Source organism: Mixophyes fleayi, chromosome 1 (assembly GCF_038048845.1).
Source record: "Mixophyes fleayi isolate aMixFle1 chromosome 1, aMixFle1.hap1, whole genome shotgun sequence".
Taxonomy (NCBI): Eukaryota; Metazoa; Chordata; class Amphibia; order Anura; family Limnodynastidae; genus Mixophyes; species Mixophyes fleayi.
Window position 1 is genome coordinate 282,612,486 of NC_134402.1, and position 16,454 is coordinate 282,628,939.

At 40.6% G+C, this 16,454-nt stretch overlaps 1 protein-coding gene across 1 annotated transcript in view; it reads right to left on the bottom strand.

The window, feature by feature from the left end:
- PTAR1 (protein prenyltransferase alpha subunit repeat containing 1) overlaps positions 1–16,454 on the bottom strand; it is a 60,721-nt gene that overhangs the window by 19,710 nt on the left and 24,557 nt on the right. Inside the window, exons 3-5 of the mRNA XM_075210963.1 lie at positions 15,586–15,652; positions 9,065–9,169; positions 5,501–5,714 (exon numbers count right to left, since the gene is read on the bottom strand). Of these exons, the coding sequence (XP_075067064.1) occupies positions 5,501–5,714; positions 9,065–9,169; positions 15,586–15,652 (386 nt within the window). The remainder of the gene's footprint in view (positions 1–5,500; positions 5,715–9,064; positions 9,170–15,585; positions 15,653–16,454) is intronic.

Consider the following 16,454-nt stretch of genomic DNA (forward strand, 5'->3'; position numbering starts at 1 on the left):
CAGGCGAACATTTCGGAGGGCTCTCCGGTTCCTGAAGGTCGGACAGCTCATTCCTCGAGGTCTGTTAGCGCCTCCTGGGCGGCACGGCATGGGGCCTCGGCCGAGAAGTTGTGTAGGGCAACTACTTGGTCATCTGTTCACACATTCACCAGGTTTTATCGTTTCCATGTCTCTGCTTCAAAAGACGCAAGTTTTGGCAGTAAAGTTTTACATGCCGTTCATTGCATAGCTGCCCCTATGGGTGGGAATGCTCAATGTCCCCAAGGTGAGCAGTGTCCCCCAACTAGTGTGAAAGAGAAAATAGGATTTTTGTACTTACTGTAAAATCTCTGTACACGAGTTGGGAGACACTGCACTCCCACCCTATGTTCTGACCGTTCTGTTGGTTGTGTTTTTGCCCTCTTGTGGCTTGGTTAGTAAATAAACTGAGCTCTTCCTGTGGAGGGGGCATAGAGGGGAGGGGAGCAGGCTAGACAAGTTTTTTTTTAGTGCCATTACTCTCACAGCGCCCTCTATACCCCAAGGTGAGCAGTGTCCCCCAACTCATGTTCAGAGAGATTTTACGGTATTTTACTAGATATTAAGCCCACTAAGGTCAAGTCACCACTTAGTGATCGCACTTTGTTTTCAGTTTACTATATCTTCTGTACTATACCTTCCCCTCTCCAAAAACTCTTTGTAATTTCCAACCCACAAAAGCTTTTTAGGATCATAACAGTGTTTGACAAGAAAATAATAGGAAACAATACCCTCGATGAGGCTTCTAATATGCTCATCTGTTTATATTTCTACAGGTTCATCCTACATACAAGGATGTGACAAAATTTAGTTTAAATATAATCTGCTTGCAAACCCCATATTCTTTATTGCATATATAACACACTGTCTCCCAAAAGGATTTTGGTGTCGTGCGTGTGTGTTTTAAGTAATGATAGGGTAATGAAGACTTTTAGATTGGGATAAGGGGGGGGCGGGTGATTATTAAGATTATAATGAAGGAGAGAGAATAGGGGCGGGGGAAAGGGCGGCGGGTAACTGATGGCGAAAATAATGAAGGAGACATGTTGAGAACGGAAAAATGCAGAGAGAACGATGAGGGGGCAAAGGAATGGTGAATGGGACAGAGTGGGCAGTGAGGAGGGAGGTGAATTGGTTTACTGAGGAGAGGAGAAAAGACAATGGTTTTTGGGGGGGGGGGGGGAATAGAGGTATATGATGAAAAAGTTGATTGAGGTGGGGATACAGAAGAGTAATGATGGGAATTGAAGGAGCTACAATGTTCGTTTAGATGGGTAAGGGCTAGGTTCATGTTTCTCTATTATCGGATATCATATTAAAAATGTAAAATTTGCCTGGCTCCTAAAGCCTTAAAAACAAAAAATAAATTAAAAAAATCACTGTTGCATTCAAAACTATGTAATGCGATTTGGTGGTGGATAAAATGTGATTCTAGACAAGTTTTCCCAAGGTCAGGGAGCTGAAATAGTTTCCATCACTTTCATCTCCAGGTGTCAGACTTTTTTTCCCTTTTCAATAAAATATTGTTCTATTTTTTTTTAGATCAGTTATAGCAAAGCTTCTGAAATCCCAGCAGGTTTGCACAAGTGTGAGAAATGTTTTATTAAAAGTAGTTCTATCCAGCATAAAAAAAGGAGATGTTAGCTAGCCTTTCCTTAGAACTGTAAAGATGCCTCAGCTGTTTCACACAATGCTTTCAAGATTGCTCTATTACCTTAAGAGCAGCAATCTATTTAAACAGCTACGCTAAAGAGCAGTGCATATTAAATATAATGCACTGTATAAATTAATTTAACACCTCTGCAAATAATCTCTAAGAAAGGATCAAAGTAATTCTTTGGTCTATTTAATAGCCATGGATCAACATACAGATTCAGGAACAATTACATTTTTAGGAGATTTAAAGACTTAAGAACAGATTCAATTGACCCCGTTACTCTCGAGTACGGTAACAGTGCGCATTATTACTGTCACGCAGTCCGGTAACAGTGCGCATTATTACTGTCACGCAGTCCGGTAACAGTGCGCATTATTACTGTCACGCAGTCCGGTAACAGTGCGCATTATTACTGTCACGCAGTCCGGTAACAGTGCGCATTATTACTGTCACGCAGTCCGGTAACAGTGCGCATTATTACTGTCACGCAGTCCGGTAACAGTGCGCATTATTACTGTCACGCAGTCCGGTAACAGTGCGCATTATTACTGTCACGCAGTCCGGTAACAGTGCGCATTATTACTGTCACGCAGTCCGGTAACAGTGCGCATTATTACTGTCACGCAGTCCGGTAACAGTGCGCATTATTACTGTCACGCAGTCCGGTAACAGTGCGCATTATTACTGTCACGCAGTCCGGTAACAGTGCGCATTATTACTGTCACGCAGTCCGGTAACAGTGCGCATTATTACTGTCACGCAGTCCGGTAACAGTGCGCATTATTACTGTCACGCAGTCCGGTAACAGTGCGCATTATTACTGTCACGCAGTCCGGTAACAGTGCGCATTATTACTGTCACGCAGTCCGGTAACAGTGCGCATTATTACTGTCACGCAGTCCGGTAACAGTGCGCATTATTACTGTCACGCAGTCCGGTAACAGTGCGCATTATTACTGTCACGCAGTCCGGTAACAGTGCGCATTATTACTGTCACGCAGTCCGGTAACAGTGCGCATTATTACTGTCACGCAGTCCGGTAACAGTGCGCATTATTACTGTCACGCAGTCCGGTAACAGTGCGCATTATTACTGTCACGCAGTCCGGTAACAGTGCGCATTATTACTGTCACGCAGTACGGTAACAGTGCGCATTATTACTGTCACGCAGTACGGTAACAGTGCGCATTATTACTGTCACACAGTCCGGTAACAGTGCGCATTATTACTGTCACGCAGTCCGGTAACAGTGCGCATTATTACTGTCACGCAGTCCGGTAACAGTGCGCATTATTACTGTCACGCAGTCCGGTAACAGTGCGCATTATTACTGTCACGCAGTCCGGTAACGGTGCGCATTATTACTGTCACGCAGTCCGGTAACGGTGCGCATTATTACTGTCACGCAGTCCGGTAACGGTGCGCATTATTACTGTCACGCAGTCCGGTAACAGTGCGCATTATTACTGTCACGCAGTCCGGTAACAGTGCGCATTATTACTGTCACGCAGTCCGGTAACAGTGCGCATTATTACTGTCACGCAGTCCGGTAACAGTGCACATTATTACTGTCACGCAGTACGGTAATTTCAATGCTAAAATTTGGGTTAAAATTACCATATTAATGGTAAAAGTGCGCAGGCTGCGTTACTCTAGAGAGTAACGTGGTCAATTGAATCTGCCCCTTACATTGAAATAGTAGAGTTAAATTATTCAAAGTGTATCCCTTTTTCCACCCCATCGGTCACAGCTGTAGGTTAGCAATTTCATAGCTCTAAAAAGGTAGAGGTTCTGTTTATATAAAAAAATAAAACAAAACATGTTGACCTAAAGTTTATAGGGTCTGTTACAGATTATGTTCAAGTGACGGTTATAGGGTAACTCCACTCAAAATTATTCTGCCAAATTAAAATGTATAACCTGAGCACTACAATTTACTTGGATAACTAGTGATACTTCGGGGGAGATTCAATTCAGGACGATGTGTCTCTATGGTCTATTCCAGAGACACATCACCTCGATGTTCTCAACGAAATCTCCGCTTATTTTCCCTCACAACCCATATAGGTGCGCAGAAAAAGGAGCAGAGATTTCTTACCATAAATGGTGGAAATATGCGCATCCAAATTGAATCTCTTCCTTCAAACAGAAATGATCCTGAAAAGGCCTATTGAGAAACACAACATTATTGTGATTTGACAGATAAGTTGTTATAAACAGATTCTCCTTGGTAATCTCTGAATCCATGGAAACAATTAATGCAATCACTTTCCATGGCTACAGCTGCTGTCAAGGAATTTTAATCTTTCAGTATTTGTCAGATGGCAGCAACCATGTTTTTCTGAGTTTTCAAAAGGCACCCTATTTCAGAGGTTAAGAATTGTTCCAGTAAATTGTAGTACACAGCACAATGATTTAAATTAGGCTACATCATTTTTGATTGGAGGTGTTCGTTAAGCTGCAACAAAAGAACCAGTTTTCAATGTCACAAATAAGGAATTAAATATGTAGAACAGAAATGGGCAGTTCAAATAGTGTAATAGTCATATCTGCTGAACTAAAAAGCATATGACAAGAATAAGAGGCATACCATTTTTGACTCTACAATGAAGCAAGCACTGTATGCATATTAGGTGGCAAATACCCATTGCCTAAACACAGTGGAAGTCATTTCCGAAGCATAAAACATCAGCTGCGAAGTGCAAATTTTACTTTGGAACCGCTGTGCACTTCAATTTGTGCACAGGATTTTACATAGTCTCATGGTGGCATTTGTGGAGGATCAATTGTTTGCACAGACCAAAGAGAGAAGTTTGGTGGAGTGATGGCTTTCCTTGCAAAGGAAGCACCAGTGAGTAGACACGCAAGCATGCCTAGATTTGCACCTGATTTTGCTTGTATCAACCATAGCTGTATGGAAACGGGGAGCGTACTCATTTACATTTTTTTTATTTTTTATTAAGAGTTTACGGAATTGCCAGTTTAGATTTAATGTAGACATTGTGACTATTGACTTTACCTGTTGACATTTTAGCCCTCTTGACCTAATGACCATGTCAATATTCAAAATGTCAACCTTTTAACTGTGTAGACATTCTGAATGTCAACATTTTCATTGTTGACATTTCATACCCAAACCAGATTAAGTCATAAATGAAACTAAACTAAGCAGTATGTTTGAAAAATATTTTTTATAATGAAATAGGTAGTACTAAAGGTAGTAGCCTGGATTTAACAGGATGTTTACACTTTTGTACAGTGCACCTCAAGAGGGGTTGGATTTCCTTTGACGAAAATTCAGACATCCTTCATACCTACAAAAAAACCTGATTGCATAAAAAAAAAAACGACCGCAATATTCGGAATCACTTACTGTCAGCCTGTCGGTGCAATCAGACATCTCGTTCTTCGGATTTCAAGTAAGTCCGTTTTCATTGCCTTCGTTTTTTTATGCAATCGTTTTTTTGTAGGTATGAAGGATATTGGAATTGTGGTAATCGTTCATACGATTACCACCGCCTCAAGAGATTGTTCCTCCTCTCTGCACACAGACACACTTCTAGTCTGCAGTCTCCCAACAATAGGTGTGCGTCCTGATATGCTCTGGGCTGATTATCCAGGCACATTGGTGCCGAAAGAAGGGTTTTTGCTGTGCGCTTTGTAAATGACCAGCAGTGTGTAGACAAACAGTTTGCTATAATGAGTTTGCATGTCGTTGATGTACATTTATTAGGTTAGTCTTATGTTTGAACTATAAAAACATTTATTTAGATAATCCAAATTGGAAAAATCACAAACAATTACATAAACATTATTTCTCAATACCTTGACATTTAGTTTTCCGAGGTGTTGTAGAACCCATATACGATGGGACCAGGAATTGTAGTTGCTTGGGTACCTCCCTGCTGCCTTACAACACACATTCATCTCTTCTCGTACAATTCCCTGAATCTGCTCTGCGAGGGTATGACCGCTTCCTTCCTTATTCATCAACGAAGAAGAAAAGTTCTCCTGCAGAAGGCGCTGCAACACCCACCGCCTGTAATCATGGAAAGAAGGGAAAGGTTATTACTGGCATCTTACAAGAATGAAGGTTTCTAATAAAATACAGATTTAGTCTCATTTAGTGCTTAAATTAATCACTATTTTTATGATTTATTTACATGACTTCACTCATAGGCAGAATTTTTGGAGGGGTGTTAGCAGAGTATCCTCCTGTTTCCCTTCCATTGGTGTAAAAATAAATAAAGACTGCAGGTCTGTGCGGGCAACTCCATTAAATTACTTGCCCCTCATGCATTCCCTGACCATCACTCAGAGCACTGTACAGGCCACGTGACAGCGCCCTGCACGAAGTGGATAGTTTCAGCCGTGAACGGCCGGCACCATCCACCAATCGTTGCACTACTGGGTATGCCACTGTCATACCTAGTAACTGTGTGGCCTCACAATGCATCACTGCACCAGTTTAAAAATACAAACTGACAAAGTCTGGTGTGATTGGTTTACATATAATAGCCCCTCCAGTTCACACGACACCAGCGCTCACCCTCAGGATACTTCGGCCCTCTTACAACCTGTCAAATTTGCTGTTATATATGGATTCTGTTTTCTTCAAATAGAGGAATGCTGGCTGCTGGAAGTCCCACATCTTGTCTCAGTCTACCCCCACCCCCCTTATTACATTACAAAAAATATATCACACACTCTGATTTATCACTCAATGGTTTGGTATTTATTATTTTGATAAAGTTAAGACCATATAATGGAACATGTAATTTATTTGCCATTTTTGTTACCTTTTTTTTGTGCGTTCTTTTTTTGTGTAAGGACCAGGACTGTCAAACAGCCCCCTCCAGATGTATATACGGTCACCTACTTTGGCTTTCTACATTGTGTGTATACACTGTGTGTTGGTACTTTATAAATAAATTTATTAAAAATACAAAATGGGCAGCGCTGTCAAGAGAATACAGAATCATTCACATAAAACCACATAATAGGGTTACATTTTGTTGTTCTATTGGGGGGGGGGGGAGGGGCACAAATTCTAACTAGATAGTGACCTTGGGCCACCCCCATGCACCCATATGCACAGCAAAGACTGCATGAAAAATGTGCTGCTTTCCACTCTTATCTCACTGCAAAAATAAATCACATTTTTTGCACTGCTCTGCAACTAGGTGTCCTGTATGCCAAATTCCTCCCATTACCCTCAGCAAACTTTGATGAAAAGCAAACAATACTACAAAAGAGGTCCACTATTTCTTGTTTGCTTGAAGAATGGAATGGTGTAGGGTCGCCGACATCTCAGATCACAGCTACATACCAACATCTTAACTGTGGTCCAAGGGTCATTAAGGAGAGCAAAGCAAAAAAAAAACCAAAAAAAAACTTTGCACCTTTGCAAAACCATGTTGCATTGAAGGGGTAGATAAAATTTAAAAAGTGAGAACAGATTTATATTTGGGGTATGGCATATCTTACATCAACTTTAAAAGTAAAAATAAAGCCATCAAGTATTTGTATGCTACATGAAAAAACAGCCAGTATTTTGCTTACATGCAAAATAATAAACTAACTTGCACCCCTTGCATTGTAACATGGTCACTCTTTTTTTTCCTTTGCTCTCCTTAATGATTCAGGTCCCAAATGTCTAACAATAATTCTGCTATATTGCAAACCATACTACATTTTGGACTTGATCAAATTAACTCTAATCTATAGTAACCGCTCTTCAACAACTTTGAGAAGTTAATTCATTCATCTATACAAAACTGGTCAAAAAAAAATAAAAAATCTCTATTTCCGGTTCCTAAGCACCATGGGAAATAATCTATGTGATTGGAGTCTGCATACTAGGGAGATATATATATATATATCCCAGTGGGAGTCCAATTTAATATCCCAGTGGGAGTCCAATTTAATATTCTCTCAGGGGATCAAACCACTCCAACTGTGGCTCAATGTAACGAGGAACTCCCTGGGGAAATAATTTAAAATGTGTTGGTTCACAAAGTCACTGCCAGATTATATTTAAAAGGAAAACAAATATTGAACTTACAGCACTATAGATGTATCTGTAGAGAGGAGTTTAGGAAGGAAGTGATAGAATAGTAAGGAATGCTTTCAGAAAGGAGATGTGAGATTACAGGGCAAAATTAACTTTTTATGCTAGTTTGTAACAGTAGTAACAATACACAAGTTCTCATTCACATATCCAGGATCTTCTGACCTGGTGACGTGCAGGACTTTTGTTGAAGTGTACACAATTAATAGAATATAACCCCATTCTTTTAGCCCTGTCACTATCATACCTATATATACTTGCTTTGGAATTAGTCAGCAATGTAACGAGGAGTTTCTCAGGGAAACTCTATTCTAAGTTTTTTATGTCTAAAAAAAATACACTCACAGTTATGCGCACACCAACTATAAATATGTGCCTGAATTCCCCTTTTCTAACCTCATAATGAACATTTCCTGCACATAGCTGCTTTCTCTATGCATGCAGCCACAGCAATACTCCCAAGTGGAGCATACCTAGTACTTAAGCGTCAAACATGTGAAAAAGCTAGGCAAAGTTTTGCCAGTAAAAATGTAACCTAATAGACACTATAGAGATGTAACAGAACCAAGAGAGCTTTGTAAAGCTTCATTCTCACCTCACAGGATATCAGTTGGGTGGGTACACACTACAGAAAATTTCTCCCAATGCAGTATCAGTAAAATTTTTACCAGAGACTAAAAGTCCCGACCAGCATGCAGATTCATGTGTACACACTATACATGTTTTACAAAATTTACCCTCAGATCTGTGCTCTTCATCTGTAATAACCATCGACTGAAAAGATTCTGACTCAACTCTATGAAGATCTGCCTACACTGCAGGTCGTGAATGTATACACACTGCAGAATTGGATGACATTGTTCCATAATTGAACGAGATTTTTAATTTGTTTATAAAATTAAACTATACAATGTTCTTTGGAACGATAATCGTTCATCGTTGGAGTGTACATCCTAATGCAATATCGGGCCGAATGGTCGTTCGGGTGGAAAACCTGTAGTGTGTACCCAGCCTAAGACAGCTCTATCCTATAATACTATTTTACTTTGATGTTGGAAGATAAGGGTAAGAACAGAACTGTTACTATACCATCTGTGGCTAGCAATGGGGGATGAATAAAACTCCCTCCAATGTTCCAAGGCAATGCCTGTTAGAAAACCAATAATGAAACAACACAAGCAAATAGAACATCAAATTTGTATTTTACTTCCCCTAAGAGATCTATGTGTACTTAATAGAAACAGAATGTAGGAAACAAGATGAAGATTGATAATAAATGGGTGGATACATTTTGGAGTGAAATTAATCTAAAATCAGACCTGTGAATCCATGTTTCAGGGCTTTTAGGAAACTTAGTCAAAGCAAGTTTTCCTAGCTGTAAATCCTTCACTGAGTTTAAGGCGCCAGACTGGATCAACTCTTTCCTGTTGAGAGAAACACAATACACATTACATTTGTGTCATCATGTAAAGATTCTCAATGGCAGAATGTTTTTCCACTTCTACAAAGTCACTATCTAAATTCCAGCACAACTGCCTATAGAGGTGGTTACATCTGTAATTCAGCCCAAAATAAAATACACTTACAGGCATTTTAAGAAGTGCCCCAACAAGTATAATGATTATGTGTTTTGGGAAAGACACTGGCATTCCTCAGATGAATAAAAAAACCTTTTCTATATTATAAAGTCCAAATAACACCAAATAATTGCTAAAGTGTGCAAAAGAAAAGTGGTTGTGCAGCTTTTGGGAGCGGTGACCATGTAAATAACATGTACAAGTACAGAAAATTGTGACCAATATGCAACCAAAACAAAAACAATTTTTTTTTTTCTTAAAGTGCTCCTGCTAGGCCTCCACTGAAAGCTTAGGCTTGTGCCCAGTTGTTTCCACCATCCTCAAAGGTATGTAAAATCCCATTGGGTGTCACTGTTGACCATGGGTCAGCAGTGACACCATTACTCTGGGCGCTGTGCTCAGAGTAAGGCACTAAATTCTAACAACTTGTCTGGCCTGCCCCCCATCCCCCCTCTATACCCCTTGGATGGAAGAGACTCAGTTATTTAACTAACAAAGCCCTAAGGATAGGACTAAAGTCACATTCAAAATGAAACATACAACCAAAAACTGTCAGAACAAAAGGGTGGGAGCACAGTGTTCCCCAAATGGGCTAAGAGAAACGGATATTGTGGCGAGTACAAAAATCCTCTTTTCTCTTGCACAGCAATTTGGGGGACACTGCTGACCATGGGGATGTTCCAAAGCTGCCCCTAGGGGTGGGTACGCACAGACCGTGCTGCGCAAGTCCCAATGCAAAGCAGGTATAACAAACAGGGCCGCCAACTTAGAGACCCATCTCGCAGATGAAATGGCGAATAAAAAGGAAACCTTCCAGGTCAGAAATTTTAATGGAACAGATTCCGAAAGTTCAAATGGCAATTTCTGCAATGCTGAAAGAAGCAAATTTAGGTCCACGGTGCCACAAAAGGTAGTTGGACTTGAAGGACGCCATGAAGAAAGGTGCCTGCAGAAACACATCCAGTCGTTCTTGGAAAAAGACAGACAAGACAGAGACCTGAACCTTAAGAGAAGCCAAGCACAGGCCCTTGTTCAAAGACAAGAACAAAGTCAGGCGGAACGAAGAGTTGGGTGCACCTCGTCATTCACACCAACCTATGTAGGACTTCAAGATCCAGTAATAAAAAAAAAAATTAAGACCCTGGTTTCCTGGCTTTGCTTATTTCTGTGGAGAATCAGGTCCTCAGCTGTCAGCCCGTCAAAGCAAGCTGTACTAATTCCTGATGAAAGACCAGACCATGGCTCAGAAGATCTTCCCTGAGATGAAGACATGCTGAGAAGATCGGTGTACCAGGATCTTCTTGGCCAGTCTGGTGCCAGCAGAATCACCGACACCCCCGTCCCTTTTGTCCTTTTTTTTAGCATATAGGAGTCGGAGGAAAGATATATACCTGCCGGAAATTCCAGGGAACAGTCATCGCATCCACCAGGAATGCCTGCAGATCCTTGGTCTTCGTACAATACCGGACCACCTTGTGGTTCAGTTGAGAAGCCATCATGTTGACCTCACATGTCCACAATCTGGGCGAACATCTCCGGGTGAAGGAAGCATTTCCCTGGATGAATGGCATGGCGACTTAAGTAGTCCGCTTCCCAGTTGTCCACTCCTGGGATAAAGAACGCAAAAATGGCGCATGATCCTGGTCGCCTCCTTCTGGTCCCCCCTCCGATAGTTGACATACGCCGCTGCAGCATTGTCGGACTGGACACCAATGGATCTGTTCCTCAGAAAGAACTGTGCCTGTACCAGAACGTTGAAGAGTGCCTGTAGTCGAAAACATTGATTGGCAGCCTTGCCTCCTCCCGAGTCCAAAGCCACTGAAGACAGAGATTCAGTGTCACCCAGCCCTGTAGGCTAGCGTCTGTGGTTACTATGGTCCAGTTCCACACGAGAAGGGGCACCCCCAACAGAGATTCCTAGCTTGTAGCCACTACAAGAAGGGTCGTTGGGGACAGACACAAAAACAAACAAAAACAAAAAAAAACCACAACATCTCCCCAACTGAGGATTGGACCTCACGCACCTGGCAAATATCTCTTTCAGGAAACCCTGTGAGTGTACCACTTCAAAGCAAAAGACCATTCGCCCCATAAGTTTCATGCACTAAAGCAGTGGTTCCCAAACTTTCAGTTCGCGGCACCCTTAGATTCTCCATAATTTTTTCAAGGCACCCCTCCAAAATAATTACTAAGCAGTACCATTTTGTAAGTAGTTGGGTCAAAATAACGTAATAAGTATTTAAGTCAGGACAGAAATACTTAGTAAGTTGTTTGCAAAAATAATACACATAAAGCCAATGGAAAAGAATATTTTTATACATTTTTTTAAATTATATTTCTGTCAAAGAATAATTTACAGCTAATACTAAGAGGAATAAGAGCAAACAAAACAACATGTACAAAAATCATACTGTGCCCCTCCTCCATCCACTCTGTGCCCCTCCTTCATTCTTCTGCCCCTCCATTGCTGTTTCCTATCACCATTTCCCCTCCCCTTTCTTTACTTACCATACTTGGTCTTCTTTTTTCTGTCCTCTTACGAATCCGGCGGCGCCCAGGACCCAGCATCCTCCTCTCTCCAACCACTCCTCACTGAGTAAGTCAGATCGTGATGACGTCACGCCCGACATTTAGTGAGAAGCGAGGAGGATGCTGGGTCCCAGGTGCCGCGTGGATTGATAAAGTTTGTTTTTTTTCTTTTCTTCCTGGCCACGGCATCCCTGGGAGCCGCGGCGCACACTTTGAGAACCACTGCACTAAAGGATAAAAATGTGCTTTAAGGATAAGGTTTTCGTCTGCTTTTAAACAGCCCAAACCATATGCTGGGTAGGGAAAAGGGTGGACTTTTTGAAAATTCTGACCCATCTGTGCGATTGCAGCATCTCCGCTGTGAAGCGCAATTGGGACTGAAGAAAAGCAGAAATAGTTACGTTGAGGAGATTAATGAGGTAACAGTCACCCCCTTCTGCCATAAAACTGCAGACATAACTGCAATTACTTTTGTAAATACCCACGGTGCTGTTGCCAGATCAAAGGGTAGGGCTCTGAACTAGTATTGGGATGCGTCCAAAGCAAATCGGAGACAGTTGTGCTGGCTTTTCCCTATTGGGATGTGAAGGTATGCATCCTTGAAATCAAAGGATGCAAGAAACTTGTTCTGCTCCATGGAGATTACCACGGAGCAAACAAATTCCATCCTGAAGTTGGTTACTTTCAAGCGTAAGATGAGGGACTTCATGTTCAGGATGGGATGGAAAGAAAAATCCAGCTCTTGCACAAAAAAAAAGTTTGAGTAATAATCCAAACCTTTTTGTTCTCTTGAGATTGGGACAATCACTTCTGATGACAACAGTGATTGAATGGCCCCCTGAAGGGCCCTTCTCTTGGTGGCATCTCGTGGAAGCGGAGTGGAAAAGAAACGCTATGGAGGCGCCCCCAAGAGATCCAGAAAGTAAACACTGGTCACGATGCTCTTTACCCAGGTGTCCTGGGAAGAACAGATCCACTGGTACCGAAAGAGCAAGGGATGAGCTTTCCCTGGATCTACCAATGAAGCATCAGAACCTCTGGTGTCTAGTCATAGGGGCATTAACTAGAAAGAGAGAACTCTTCCCTCCAGTGGCCTGAGAAATACCAGAGGCAAAGGGAGCACCCTGTTGGCTCTCGTCGGTCAGTGTTCACCACTAGCTCTAAAACTAAAATGAATATAAAGAAAAAAAAAACTAAAATTAAGGCACTTTGATCCACTGAGGAAACAATTACAGGCCTTGGGTTATAGAGGTCTGATCTCTCGAATGTATTCATGTCTTCTGTATGAATCCACTGCAGATGATTTGGATGGTTTGAGGAATCAGTGGGAAATAGATATTGGCCCTTTATCAGACAAGGAGTGGGAAATGGTTACAGACAGTACTAAAGGTTATACTTCATCATTAAAATTTCAACAAATACAGGTGTTTATCTTACACAGGGCCTACTTTACCCCTATTAGATTGGCAAAATTTCGCCCGGATGCTACCCCTAACTGTTCGAAATGCAATTCGATCAATGCTAACTTTTGGCACCTTCTATGGGAGTGTTCATGTATACAAATCTTCTGGCGAAGGATCAGGAGATGTATTCAGGTTACTGGAATTGAAGTGTCTCTTAGTTCACCGGCCACTTGTCTCTTTGGGCTCCGATTGAAGGGGAAAGTTAATAAACTGACAAAAATGTACATTTCACAGTTATTGATGTTGGCTAAGGTCTGTATAGCGAGGCTGTGGTTGGCCCCGACGAGTCCCACGTTTAAAAATTGGAAGGCACTGGTCAATACCACCATAAGGCACGAGAGATTTGTTTATACTTGCAGACAGGCTCTGAAGGAATTTGAGAATATATGGTACAGATGGTTAGAGTCTCCATTCTATCCTATGTCATCTAGTACAGATGCTCTATCTACTTAAATGTATGGCTACCGCAGTTCTTATAATAAGTATCTAAGTCCATGTAATAAACCCTGCATGTGTAACATACTTATGTATAAGCATTTACGTTGTATGATCCTAAATGAATATAGCACATTTATTATTATTATGCTTTAATGTAATCTTGTAAATTCCGTCATTTAATTCCGATATGTATGCGATCGTTTTTCTTTTCTTTTTGTTGTTTAGTATGTTTATATCTTAAAAAATTTCAATAAAAATACTGGATTTAAAAAAAAATAAAAAAAATAAGGCACTTTAAAAAACAAAACAAAAAAAAACCTGGGGTCATAGAGGAGGGAAGCAGGCCAGACAAGTTGTTAGAATTTAGTGCCTTACTCCCAGCACAGCGCCCTCTATTCCCAATGGTCAGCAGTGTCCCCCAAATGGCTGTGCAATAGAAAAATTAAGGCCTTTTGTGGGGTAAAGAAGACCCACCCCTAAATGCACCATCTCCACCTCCTCAATCGTCTTTAATAATTTTGTGTTAGCATGTGGACGAACAATTCATGCATCCAGTATACTCTTAAAGGCCCCAATCGATTCATTTCCTAAAACCAGAAGATGCAACATTTTGCACCCCAGAGGACACTGAAGTAATTTATGCGTTTCCCCAGGAAACGAAACACAAAAAGAAAATGCCCCGGAGGCATATGTTTTGCACTTTCATGAATGACTTTAGGTACCAGTTTATTGGGTAAGAGGGAAAGAGCATTTAGTTAGATTACTACCTGGAAGAACAGCAAGTAATTACTATAGTTGTAGATTGCAGGGTCACCAATTCCTGTTTGGCATTTTAAATAAACAGTGGCGGCAATAGCAACATGATTAGAGGGACATGAGGATAGGTAACATAAGTCTCTGTGCTTATTGAAATAGAATAATCGTACAGTGATCAGAGTGCAGGACAAGTTGATTGACTTAGCTTAACTGCAAGCGCTCAGAATGAAAGCTGGATCTATTCACTATTTTGGCAGTAGATTTTCTTCTGTCTGCTTAATGTGGTATCTGTATTTGCTCACTTCTCCTCTATTTGGTGCTCTGTTTTGCACACAATCCTGCCATTTCCTAATGCAGCTTTCTGAGAAGTGAGTGAGGAAAATATTTTTTAGTTGTTCTCTATGTGATGTGATTTTAGTAGTTGAAAATACCTTATTAATTACACATTATGGGGCAGATTCAATTGGCTGCAATGTTCCTGAGAACATCGCTGTTGCACATTTTTGCCGTTACTACAGTAAAAATATCCACTAACTTTTCCTCGCACCTCTATGGGGAGCGAAGAAAAATGAGTGGACATTTCTGTAAAAATATCTCCTGCGAAGTGTCTTTGAAGTGCCCACAACACACTTTGCGACTAATTAAATCTGCCCCTACGCAAGTATTTATTTACGCAACTTGACAACAGGGTATTTCATGCTGCCATTTAAAATGTAACCATTTTTTTCTAGTCTAGATGATCTTGATCTAGCACCGTGTTTCCTAGCTCCTAAATCTGGAATAGTTTGTACAGCATTGTACTTGTCCAATCCCCAGCAATTCTGTGATGTGTAATTCTATTTCTTTACACCTGGCTGCCAGCACATAGTAAAAACCCTTAGGCTGCCATTTCCAAATGTGCATAACTGCTGCCGGGGTTCCACCAAATACAAAAAGCAATTTATTTGCAAAAAAATGATGGTGAAAAAATTAACATTGACTTTGCAGTGCTTCCTAACTTGCTAAAATATAAAGATAAATGTCCTCACATTTATGTTACTAGAGAAAATGCTTTCTAGCCAGCAGTGGAAGACATACCTTACATTCCATGCAGTGGTGAAATCTGGATTCAGCAATAGCAGGGTGCAGGTTACATCAACCAACTCTGGAAGAGACAAAGATGAACGAACACATTGCAACACAAAATGCACTTGATTGGAAAGCACATGTATAAGTTTAATTGGAAGCACAGCTAGCAAGATTTTCAGAATTAGGGTGCTACACACCAACCCAACCACTGGACTTCAGTATTACATGAACAAATCTTCAAAATAGGTCTATGGAAGTTAACATCAACTGACTACTATCCCACTGGATACAGTCAAGTCAACCTTTTATTTATAAATCCTTACTTGAATGCTTTACTTTTTTCTTTACATTTTTAACCTAAACTTTACATCCAACATTGTATTCGATTTGATGCACTAAGAGATAGATAGATAGATATAAAAATGTGTAATACATATATAGATAGTAAACAGAATTTGCATTCATTTAAAGAAATATAGCATATATAGAGATAAATCTCCAGAAACACACATATCCTCATAACAGTGAATAATATCTGTCCCATCACAGTTCTGTAAACCATTTATATTTTCTCGCAAATCTTCAGTAACGTCTAATATTCTTAGAATTTATCATAATTCATGTTAATATATGAACTCCTGTAAAAATCTCTTTATAAAAAGCTCTGATGTCATAGCTTACAAGCGTTGATTTTGAGGACATCACTTTAGGGTTGGTTAGGAAACGTTTTGTATTCTAAGTAATAATATACCACCTACTGTAAATTATTGATATTAGAAATCCCCTTGGATTGCTGTGACCTGCATTAACACACTCTGCCTACAGTTTCATGCTTTTAAAATGGTGACTTGTAACATGTCTAGTTCAATACAGTAGTT